This window comes from Nicotiana attenuata, chromosome 7 (assembly GCF_001879085.1).
Source record: "Nicotiana attenuata strain UT chromosome 7, NIATTr2, whole genome shotgun sequence".
NCBI classification, from domain to species: Eukaryota; Viridiplantae; Streptophyta; class Magnoliopsida; order Solanales; family Solanaceae; genus Nicotiana; species Nicotiana attenuata.
Genome location: NC_031995.1, coordinates 90216513 through 90229284, shown reverse-complemented (window position 1 = coordinate 90229284; position 12772 = coordinate 90216513). Strand labels below are relative to the sequence as shown.

General features: G+C 33.9%; 1 protein-coding gene across 1 annotated transcript; it reads right to left on the bottom strand.

The window, feature by feature from the left end:
- Positions 246–1673, bottom strand: LOC109229454 (uncharacterized protein At4g06744-like). The gene has a single exon (XM_019394894.1). The coding sequence runs from the start codon at positions 1619–1621 to the stop codon at positions 341–343; it is 1281 nt and encodes a 426-aa protein (XP_019250439.1). The 5' UTR covers positions 1622–1673; the 3' UTR covers positions 246–340.

The window sequence follows — 12772 nt, the reverse complement described above, 5'->3', positions numbered from 1 at the left end:
CGCTACCGAACCGTTAACCCAATAACCCGATACCGATAACCCAATAAATAATTAACGGTTCGGGTTATCGGTTTTATCCGATATATGACCACCCCTAACCAGAATCCTTTTTATTCTCATGGCTCGATTCGAGACTCTTCTCTTGGCTCGAACTCGTAACTTCTAGTTAAGGGTGGAGGATTATGTAAATTTTATCACAACCCTTGGTTGTAAGGTCCATTGCCTTAGCATTAACGCACAGTTGCTACGTTAACAACATATTATTTTCCTTATTCAGTGTTCAAAAGAGATTTACATATTGAGTTTTCAGAAGAAAGCAAAAGATACTAAAACAAAGGCTTCAATACAACTTGGTATGTTTTGACAAAGCAGAGTACGAAATCAAATGTCTTTCTGCTCTAGGTGATCTATAGGGGCTAAATTTCGGATTTTTACAAGGTATCATACTATAACTCTTCTGGAATGGACACAATCTAATTTGCCTCCTAAATACTATACACTCAAGTATTGATCTCTGATTAGGAAGACCAAAAATGCAATTTTTCTCAACATTAAGTATTCCCTTCTTGATCAACTCCCTACATAACGGCCCAACTTTTGTAAAATAATTATATGATAAAGTAAAATTTACCAAATTTTTTAGTGAACAGACCACCTCAGGAACCTGTCCATAGAGCAAATTTCCAGCAAAATTCAATTGCTCCACACTTTCCAAACACCCTAAAGAACATGGCAATGGACCAGTTAACATGTTATATCCAACGTCAATCACAATTGCTTTTTTTAGAAGTCCTAACTCATAAGGAATGCAACCAGTAAGCAAGTTGTTCAAGAATAAAATTTCCAACAAATTTGGAGCCTGTCCAATGCTACGTGGAATTGGACCAATGAATTTGTTGTTGGCTAAGGTTAAATAAAGAGCAGAGGTAGATCCAAGGTTGTCAGGAAGTTTTTGTATGAAGTTATTGTTGTTAAGAAAAAATGCATCAAGATTCTGTGTGAAAATCTGAGGTGGGATTATTCCAGTGAAGAAATTATAACGAATATCCAAGAACGTTAGGGTCTTGATATTGAGAATTGACATAGGGAATGTACCGATGAATTTGTTGTTACTAAGATCAAGCTCGTAGAGATATGGAAGTTGAGTAATTTTTGAAGAAATTATGCCCGAGAAATTGTTGCTATTTGCATGGAATATGGCTAAATCAGGAAGTTGATCGATAAATCCATCTAAAGTTGGAGCTGTGAGTTGAAATCCATTGAAATCTATAGAAGCAAGAGAAATGGCTGAGGTATTATAAGGTGGATTATCACAGTAAAATCCTTTGTAATTGCAGATATTAGGGCCTGTCCAAGATTGAGTGACACCTAAAGGATCAAGAGTGATTGTGTTCTTGAAATTTTGTATTATTGGGAATATTAAAGCAAGTCTTTGGTCTAAGAAGGTTAAGTTAGGTGCTGGTAAAGGTGGTAGTAATTGGCTACTGCAATTTCTCAAAATTGAAAAAATTATGAAGAAATAAAGGATCATCATGAAACTGGAAATAAATTGTTGTTGGTCTAAGAATGTGATGAGAAGAAATTGTTGATGATCATTTTCTTTTATAGCATAAAGATTCATGATATCCTTTTGGTAGGTGAAGTCTTGAAAAGGTAGAGACTCATAATTTCACATTGTAGTGGGAAATTGGAAGCTTTGAATTGAGAGTTCCATTTATTCTTCAATCTCCGAGACTTGAACCAAAAAAAAAAAAAAGTTTTTCTTGAGAGCTTTTGGAATTAATAAAAATAAAAGTAAAAACGAGATTATTCAATTGAGTATAGATTGGATTGTGTGTATTTCATTTTACATATAAAAGATAGTTACTCCCTCTGTCTCATATTATGTGTCGTATTTCTCTACTCCGCTACTCGCTTTCGCTACGGCTCCGGTGGGTTCCCTTAACCAAGCCACTGCCTATGAGTCGCCGGCTCATTCTTCAACAGGCACGCGGTCAGAGCCCTGGCTCCTCCCACTGCTTGGGAGCTTACGGTTTCATGTTCTATTTCACTCCCCGATGGGGGTTCTTTTTGCCCTTCCCTCACGGTACTACTTCGCTATCGGTCACCCGGGAGTATTTAGCCTTGCAAGGTGGTCCTTGCTGATTCACACGGGATTCCACGTGCCCCATGCTACTCGGGTCAGAGCATAAGCTAGTGATGCTTTCGGCTACTGGACTTTCGCCATCTAGGGTGCAGCATTCGGGCTACTTCGCCTAACAGCACGACGCTTGTTTCTCTTTTATACGTCCCTTAAGAAATATTAATTAGGAAAGGGATTGGACTATTCTACTCTTATTTATGTCTTAAAATATAATCTCTCTTCATTGAATATTTATTTTATTTATGTGTTATCTCCATATTAAAGAACAATTAATACTAAGGGTAAAAAGACCACGACTGTTAATATGAGACGCAGGGAGCAGAACTTTATTAGAAAATGGAAAGTAAAGAAGAGATTCAGAAAGTTCATGTGAATGCTGGCTAAATGGGGTTTTAAATTGTTCAAAGTGGCGCACCTCTCTGGCCATAAACCAAAAGCAATCATGATTAGGTAGATGCATGTGGAATTCCATTGCAAAAATCAGTGAGAAGTCAAATGTCACGCTTATGTTAGATCTATCAGTTTTTATCATGCACTGCAAAAGTTTGACAAATTACAATTACCGTAGCTATAATCTATTACAAAATATTGAGTAAACATGTAAAGGAGCAATAGGAAGAAGGATTTATCTCTTATTTGGTTGTTGCTTAGTAATATTTTTTCTTCACATAGCTTATATGGGTATAAAGAAGTTTTAACTTGGCTCTAATTCGTGATACTACCGTTTGAATTGTGACCTCTTGAATAATGTTTGTACTTAAAGAGCGTTCTTTTGCTTATTAGGCAAAATAGAAAAAATTTTGCTTATTAAATATTTTCTTATTTGACTATGTAAAATGTTTAGAAATTTAAAATGAATTAAGACACTACATTCTCTTATTATAGCAATGTAACATAATTTTATATACTTCCATGTTAGCAACAACAATGTTCAATAGTTGTTCATATATTTTCGCTAACAAAATTTTAAAAAGTTTAAAATTTATTTGCCGGAAAAAAAATGTTGAGATTTATTTGATAGAACCTTTTATTTTCCATAAATTAAATAGAAGACCATTAATGTTCCACATCTTAAATTCTTAACATATATCATTTCTCAAAAGAAATAAAAAAATATAACCGTATACCCAAACGACGAACCATCTAAAACATCAAAACGCTAAGAGACATAAACCATAACATTATATTAGTTGTAAAGTTAATTTGGATAATACCATGATAATTCCTAAAATATAATTTAAACTAACAAAAATTACGTAGGAAGTTCTAAAATTTAGGACTTAAAATCAAATACGAGTTTTCATTACATAAAGCATTTCTTTATTTGAACTGAAATTCTCTGACACTTAGGATATTAAACCAACTAAATTCTTTTTTATTAAATCCAAGTTGCATGGAATATGCTTCCAGCCAATTTAAGTTTGTTCATTGGTTTAGTTATTTTATAAATTAATCACTTATGACATAATATCTCATGTACACACATACAAAAAGTAATAAATTGTCTCTAGTTACTTTAACAATAACTAGTACACGCTGGTACTTTTAAAATTGACATTTTAAGGTAATAAGCTAGCTTTGAGCAAGCAATATACAATATGATTGAACATTCATTATCATCGCCAAATTTTAATAGTATTATATGAAAAGCACGAAACCTTTTAGCAAAATATTGTTTGCCTTTTTAAGTTATTTTTTTAATATTTAGGACTTTAAAATCAACTAAAATTTTGTTATTAAAATATTCATATATAAGAACTCTGATTTTTTAGGATTTTAAAATTAAAAAAATACTTTATATTATTCTCTTTCTAGAATTTTAGTACCATAATTTTATTTCTAGGACGTCCAAAGAATTGCGATTATAACTACTTCCTGGGTAAATAAATTAATTGTCAATCTTTATTGTTCCTACATATCTAAGTTCTAACCATGACGAATCATATTATATATTGCGAATATCTTAAGATATTCTATTTACAAATTCATAATAAAATTTTGTATGGCTTGACCTTAATTTGTAACTTAAATAAATATTATTAGATAAGATCATAAATAAATGAATATATTGTATGTCAATTTTTTTTATTTATCAATATTTATCATTTTTAAGAACTTGAATTTTTACTTGATATTTATTTTGCGACTCAATATATGATTTGAATGTTAATTTTTTTTGGGACAAATTTATTCTTATCAATATAGGGTATCTTGAGACTAATATTAGTAATTATCCAAGTTTGTTCTTTAAAAAATAAAACCAGATAACCCTTAAAGAAGTAACCGGTAGTATCTAAGTTTTATTCTTTGAGTCAAACCTGAACACCCCTTAAGGAAGTACCCCAGTAGTATTCAAGTTTTACTCGGTAGTATCCAAGCTTTATTCTTTGAGTCAAACCTGAATACCCCTTAAGGAAATAGCCGGTATTATCCAAGTTTTATTCTTTGAGTTAAACCAAACAACCCCTTAAGGAAGTAGACGGTAGTTGACGGGTATAGGATTTTGATTTTCAAATAGTAAACCAAATAGGACTTTGCATTGTATTTTCCTTTATTCTTTTCAATTGAAATTCGTTGCGATCATAAGATTTTCATTACTACATTTTTGCCATTGAAATTTGTTTTTCTATTCTTTTCCATTGAAATTCGTTGGGATAATAAGATTTCCACTACTACATTTTCTGGTTTGAAATTTGTTCCTCTATTTTTTGCGACCATAAGCTTTCTTTCATTCATTATCATACCTCGAATGAAGGTGGAGGAAACTAATTTCTGAAAGCGGTCATGGATGCTAAAGGTGGAAAATGCCAGGAGTTCTCAGGACATTTTCACCATGTTTCAAACAATGAAAGGAGAAGTAGACGAAACTGAAAAGGAAATTAATAAGAAGTCTTCCGAGAAACATCGTGTCGATTTCTATAAGTCTGGGCGAGGTTCGCAAAGAAAATCACTCGCACAAAGATTTAGAAGTGCTAAACACAAAAAGAAACATGATTCAGAATGACATCAAGAAGGTAGTTAGGGGCGGATCAAGCCATTTGGTATCGGGTTCAACTGAATCCAGTATTTTCCGTACGGGGTATAAATTTATGTGAAAAAATATTAAAATTATAACAAATAGTATATATAAACCCATAACTTTAAAAATATAATTGATTTGAACCCATAAAATTTAAATTATGTATCCGCCTATGAAGGCAGTGATTGTAAGATGCTGCCATCTGTCAACTTCTCGAGATGTTTGGGCATTGGTGTTATCTTTTCTTCTTTAAATGCACTAGTATTTATACTTGCACGTTGCACGGAGAATATTTTGTAGTATCTTAACACTTAGCTTAATCTTATGAATAACAATCTTTGTGTCCTAAAATTGCTAAGTGGCTTTTTATTATGCTGTCACTTGGCTTAATACTTTGCCTCTTATTTTATTGTATAGATAATATATAATATATAGATATCTCCTTTAATATACCAAAGATAATATAGATTTCTTACTTCGCCCAATATTTTTTTTTAATTATAAAATGTCTCAATATTTTGATTAATTTTTTCTATATTATATGGGATGAGCAATTATACTTTTTTTATATTTTATTTTTAATATAAAATTTTGATTATTACATTTTTTACTTCATCCAAAAGATATGTTCTTTAATTATTTGTATAAAATGTATCAATATTTTTAGAATTTTTTTTCTATATAATATTCTATAGAGAAATTTTCACAAACCACTATTGTTTAGTGGTTATTAGCTAGTTGTAGCTACCATTTACTATATTACTTCCTATATCTATGTTTTCAGTTTTGCTAGAGTGTATTCGATGTATTTCAAAACTCGGCGTGAATCAGGGGAGTACAGCTAGGCAATTATTGTATTCGACTGTATTCACGATATGTATTTGTGAATACAATAACGTAAATAGCGTAAATCGTGGTCTATTCAGCTGTTTTTAAACGGAAAATGAATCAATTAACACAAATAGACTCCTAATATAACTCAACAAACTCAATTATAAATCTGAATACATAAATACATCTGAATACATAAATTATATTCATTAAAAAAAACATATGAATACATTCATGGAATATAGCGAGACAGTGAATACAATGAAATACAATACAGTGAGATACATTGAAATACAATGAAAAAAAAAGACAATGAAATACATAGAATACAGCGAGATACATTGAAATACAATGAAAGCCATATGTATTATATCAGCTCAATTCGAGTCCTTTTTCTTGTTTGCCACTATTACACCGCCACCGACGCCGACACCAAATTGATAAGATAATTTTTTACAGTTTTACAATTCAAGGAATTGGCATCTCTAGGACTGAAATCCTAGAGAGGAAAAAGGAAATGTGATTGTATTCAGAGAGTTGAATTTCGAATAGCTCCGGTAAAAATTCCTCCGCCAATCTCCGTCGCCAGCTCCGACGAGCATAAATTATAAGTAGGCCATGAGATACGAAGCTGGTATCGACGTTGAGAAATTATGCTCGGCGTTGATAAATTATAAGTAGGCCATAATCCACAGGGCTAGCCAAATATCTTCTGCGAAGCTGGTATCCGAAGAAGGCCATGAGATCTGATTCGTTAAAACAAGAGAAATTTTCATGGAGAAAGAGTGGAGTTGAGAGAGAGAGGGTGAAGAAAAATCTGAAAGAATGAGAGAGAAAAATATAATACAAAGCGTATTTTATGGCTTAAGGGTAGGAGGTGACCATAAATAGATATTTGGCTATAAAAATCAAAAGGTAGCTATGGAATATAATTTTTTAAAAGGGTATTTATTTAAAATAAATAAGGTATCAACCTTTGCTGTAGGAGGTAAAAATTCCTATAGAATAAGCAGTTATGCCAACACCAACTTCCTCAACTTGGGCAGCTCGCAGACTAGTTCCAATATAGGCCCATACAACTCGTTATGAGCCGAAGATCAGAATGTCCATCTTAGCGTAAAAATTGCACGGGGCGCCCTATTTGGTCGCCCCCATTTAACCTATACCCATTTTTTTTAAAAACTTTTAACTTGTACCCACTTTTTAAACAACTTCAGCCCCCTTTCCCTCCTCCTTCTCCTCATTCGTTTTCTTCTTCTTCTTCTTCTTCTTCTTCTTCTTCTTCTTCTTCTTCTTCTTCTTCTTTCTTCTGCTGATGTTGGTGCTGCTATGAAACTTCAGTTCATGGGATGATTGCCATAAGTATGTTTATCAGATTATTTAAAAACAAATTATAAATAATTACGTAAGTTAGTAGACAATAATTTGTGAATATTTCCACGTACGAAAAATTTAAGGTCACACTTAGTGATTCTTTTCATGATAATTCTGTTTTTTTCACATTTATTTATTTCCAAAATTTTATGATTTAGATACTGTTGGAAATCTGATTATTTTATACTAGTAGTCTGATTATAACAAAACTAATGAATCCAGGACAAAAAAACTTCAGCTTATTTAGTGCTGAAGATTTTACAAATGAACTAAATAACTTCAGCATCTTCTGCTGAAGTTTTTGAACAAGCTTTATGACAAAACTAATGAATCCAGGACAAAAAAAAACTTCAGCTTATTTAGTGCTGAAGTTTTTACAAATGAACTAAATAACTTCAGCATCTTCTGCTGAAGTTTTTGAAAAAGCTTATCCAGGACAAAAAAAACTTCAGCTTATTTAGTACAATTACAAACAAAAACTTTAGCAAATAGAAAACAAAACTTCAGCTACTATGCTTAACTTCAGCAATTACAAACAAAAACTTCAGCAAATAGAGAAGAAAACTTCAGCTACTATGCTTAAGTTCAACAATTACAAACAAAAACTTCAGCTACTATGCTTAAGTTCAGCAATTACAAACAAATACTTCAGCAAATAGAGAATAAAACTTCAGCTACTATGCTTAAGTTCAACAATTACAAACAAAAACTTCAGCACACTTGGTTCAGCACACTTGCTACTTCAGGCCCGTCTACTAGAATGCTGAAGTTTTGCGTGATTGCCTTTGCTACTTCAGCTCCGTATGCTGAAGTTACGCGAAAAAGTGGGTACGCTTGCAATCTCTTTTGCAAAGCGGACACAAATTGAAACGTGACCCAAAAAACGGGTATAGATGCAAATCCCCCCATCTTAGCTAAGGGATCTAAATGATATGCTATTGGGCTAGTTTGCTGTTGCTTGCACATGTCAAAAACCCTCGTCTTATTCAAAAGTCCAATTTCATTTGGCAAATTGGCAAGAATGCCTCAAGTTTGAATTCAGGGCCAGCAAAATTTTTTTTGACAAGCAAAGATAGGTACTTAAATAGAGTTAAGTCACATAGTTCGTTACATTTGGATTAGTCTCCACGCTAGGTTGGCTAAATTAACCATATTTTTATCCTTTGCTGCTTGAATACCTAAACCTCCATGGTCTTTTGGTGAGCAAACAGTTTTCCAATTAATAAGATGAAGTTTCTTTTTACAATCCATGGTACCCCATAAGAAATTTCTTTGAATCTTATCAATGTGTTTGAGAATATTACAGGGTAGCATATTATATTGCATAACATGATTAGGCAAGCTATTTAGCACAGATTTTACTAGGGTTGCTCTACCTGCTATACTAAAGAAATTTGATTTCCAAAGGGCTAGCCTCTTCTTCATGTTGTCCAGGATAAATTGAAAATCCGATGATTTAGGCTTGGAATTGGTTATTGGGAAACCCAAATACTTTCCAAAAGACCTACTAATTTTGATGCCAAATAGGTTAGATAGGTAGGTTGATGTAGGTGTTGGGCAGTATCTATACACAACAACTTTTGATTTTAGGTAATTAATTCTTTGGCCTGAAAGGGAGCAAAAGTGAGTTAGGCATGAGAGAATGGTTGTAGGAGAACACCCATCCATATTACACATAAGAGTTAGATCATCTGCATAGAACAGGTGAAATTGGGTATTTGTCCTTCCCAAGTTTAATTGGGGACCAAAGATTGATGTCTACCATATAGGAAATTTGTTTAGACAGCATGTTCATACATAATATAAAGATATACGGAGACAATGGATCACCCTGTCTTATACCCCTACTAGGAGTGAAGTATGGGCTAGTGTTGCCATTTACTGGAACGGATATTTTACTGGTCGTTACACAAGTCATTATGAGCTTAAGGATTTTAGGGGAAAATTTAAAATGACAAAGAGTTCTATAAATAAATGACCATTCTAGGCGGTCAAAAGCCTTTTCAAGGTCTATTTTTAGGATTATATTAGATTTGGAGCTTTTATATTTGTTCATTCTTAAAATAAGCTCTTGTATAGCAATAACATTATCACTAGCTCTTCTGCCCTTAAGGAAGCTAGATTGGTAGGGACTGATAATTTTTGCTAGGAAAGGCTTTAGTCTATTAGATATGATTTTTGTGATTCCTTTGTATATAGTATTGCAAAGACCTATGGGCGGAAGTTTTTTAGATTGTTTGCATTTGCAAACTTTGGAATGAGACACAAGTATGTGTCATTTATCCCATCTGGCAGTGATCCTGATTCAAAAGCTTTATGGTAGAGATTAACCACTGATTTATTGATCACATGCCAGTATTTTTGGAAAAAGAACGGATGTAAACCATCCGGACCAGGAGATTTATTTGGATTGAAGAAAAAAATGGCTGCTCTTATTTCTTTGATGCACAATGGGCTGTCTAATGAGGATAGATCAATTAAACTGTGAATAGCCGTGTCATTTTCATTTCCTTCCAGTTGGAAGATATATGATTTGTCATAAAGATATCTTTGAAATAGGAGATAGTATGTGGAAGAATTTAGAGTTACAATCACTGTCGTTAAGCCAATTAATTCGCGCTCTGAGTTTCCAATAGTCTTCTTCCATCCGGAGACAATTGTTAAACTCAATTTTGAGGTTAGCCTCTAAATTGGTCAAAAATTCACTATGACCATACGCTTTTGAATTTTGGATACCATTAATCCTGGCTAATAACTTATTCTTCATTTTAGAAAGGTTACCAAAGGTGATTTTGTTCCAATTAGTTATGGAAACTTTGAAGCAATTTGCAGCCTAAGTAAAATGTTTATTGTCCCAGCTGTTTTTTTACTATAGAAGCAAACTCTGGGTGGCCCGTCCAAAAAGTTTCTAACCTAAAAGGCCGAGGGAGATTAAGGTTATGTTTAGGAAGTAATTCTAGCTTGATGGGGTTATGGTCAGAGTGAGTTTTTGGGAGGTGGACAACACTAGCTTTGGGGAAGAGGTTGATCCAGGAGTCATTTGTAAAGATTTTGTCCAATCTTTCTATAATACGAGTCGAAACAAATTTTTTATTATTTGACCAAGTATATTTAGGACCTTTAAAGCCTAGGTCTATGAGATTACATTAATTAATCCTATTCCAAATTTTAGAGGCACGATTCCTTTTGACTGGATTACCTCCCCATTTTTCATTAGCATGTAACACATCATTGAAATCTCCCCCAAAAGCCAAGGGCCTTTGTAGTAATCCAAAATGTCACATATATTATCCCACATTAAGTTTCTTTTATTAACTTTAGTACTAGCATATATGGAAGAAAAGAGCCAAGATTGACGAATTGGAGGTACCTCAATTAGGGCATGGATCTCATTGTTCCTTCTAACAAAGTTGTGCACATTAACCATACATGTGTCCCATAACACAGCTAGCCCTCCTGATTGACCCTCAGAGGGGACCTCGATCATGTCAGAGAAGCCAAATTCATGCATGAGGCTGCTATGAGAGTTCATTCTGGTTTCGAGAAGAGTGACCATGCATGGATGATGAGTGTTGATCAACTCTCGGAAGTTCATTTTAAAGTCATCGTTGTTACCTCCCATAATGTTCCATATGATGATAGTCTTAGCATGATTCATGGGGGGAGTTGGGGTTGTTGGTGACCATTTGCTAGGTTTCCTGTCCGGAATACTGGATTCCTTCTCAATCTTGGTACTAAGTGTCGATGCCCCCCTTTTCCTTTTAAAAGGCGAAATCGGGTTTACGACATTTGGGCGGACAACTCCTTTCCCTTTTGGGAATTGGGTTTTGGAGTTTGAAGAATCGCCACCTAATGATTAAGTGCATTAGGACACTAAGAAGGGTTTGAGTTGGAAAACCAGAGTTTGGGTAAGGGCTAGAAATTATCAAGAAGGGAAGGTGTTAGGCACCCCTCAAGATCCACTAGTGTGGTTCCCGGCCATGCTACAATTGTGACTTTAAAGCAAGTAAGCATACAAGACAATTTCACATAAGGACCTCGAGTAGATATGTATAATGGTTACTAAGCATGCTAAAATTTTGAATAGGTGATTTCCTAGTTATTTGAAAGAATGTCTAAGTGCAAAAAAGGGACCAAATAATGAATATAAACAATCAAATACAGAAGTGGGTGAGCAGAAAATTTTATTTAGAAGAAGAGGACAGTGCAAAAATTAAAGGAGAAATTTTAATGACTGAAACAAAATGCAGAATGTTAAAGAACTGAAAAAATTGTCAATCTAAAATAATTACATAAAGGAAGGGGGTCCTAGGTTTGTAAAATACATGGATCACCCACACAACACCGGTAACCAATCGTACGCATGGTGTTATCGCATGATCATCATCTCCATGTCTACCCTTCCCACCCCGTTAAGGTATTGAAGCGCGGAATGGTATCGTTACTTATTGCATGCTATTACCCGTCCCGATTCTATCAGTTCCGGAGGCACTGGAACTACTAGTCCTAAAGGGAAGAGAATTGGAGCTTTTCAGAAGTTCAAGAAAGGATAAAAATCTAGGCGACAATCAAAACATATAGTCAAATAGGGGGAGACAAACAACAATTAGGGCTCAGACAGGCCTCCTCACTTAAATGCAAATACATAGCATGACTTCAGATACTGGTTAGGTCTTTAATTAAATTAAGGCGTAGGATAGGCTGATTCATCACATATTTCTCAGATGAGGAGTCCGAATTAGCCTTGACTAGATGTAGTTATCAGAACTGATACAGTTAAACAATTACCTACTGGTTTGCCTAGGTGAAACTTATAGGCAGGATATCTAACAATGTAGGAGTATACTGATTTTAAGGAGGAGGTTTGCTGGTTTTATCAACAAAGATCTGCAGACTTATGACTGATTCTAGATTCAAAACGCAAACCGATTCAGTTAATTTGCTCCTATAGGCATGATCTCTAAGCGTCATTGGTTTTAAAAAAACAGTTGTATAAATGCAAGAGTCCTACAGACCTGATATCTAGAATGAATTGGTTATTATTAAGCCTATGATTGTTTGCCTAATGGTGTGTACATGCAGAAAAACTTAAGGCATGATTTTATATGTAGAACCTATTGGCATGATCTCTAAAATGCCGAAATGCAGAAGTGCAGAAGCGTAGAAAAAACTTATAGGCATGTTTTCTAAATGCAGAAGTGCAGAAATTGTGAATGACCTATAGGCAGGTTTTCTATATGAAGAAATGCAGAAATTATAGAAGATCCTATAGGCATGCTTTCTAAGCGCAGAAGATGCAGAATTATAAAAGATCCTATAGGCATGCTTTCTAAGCGCAAAAATGCAGAATTATAAAAGATCCTATAGGCATATTTTCTACCCTTTACATGCATTCATTCCCATCC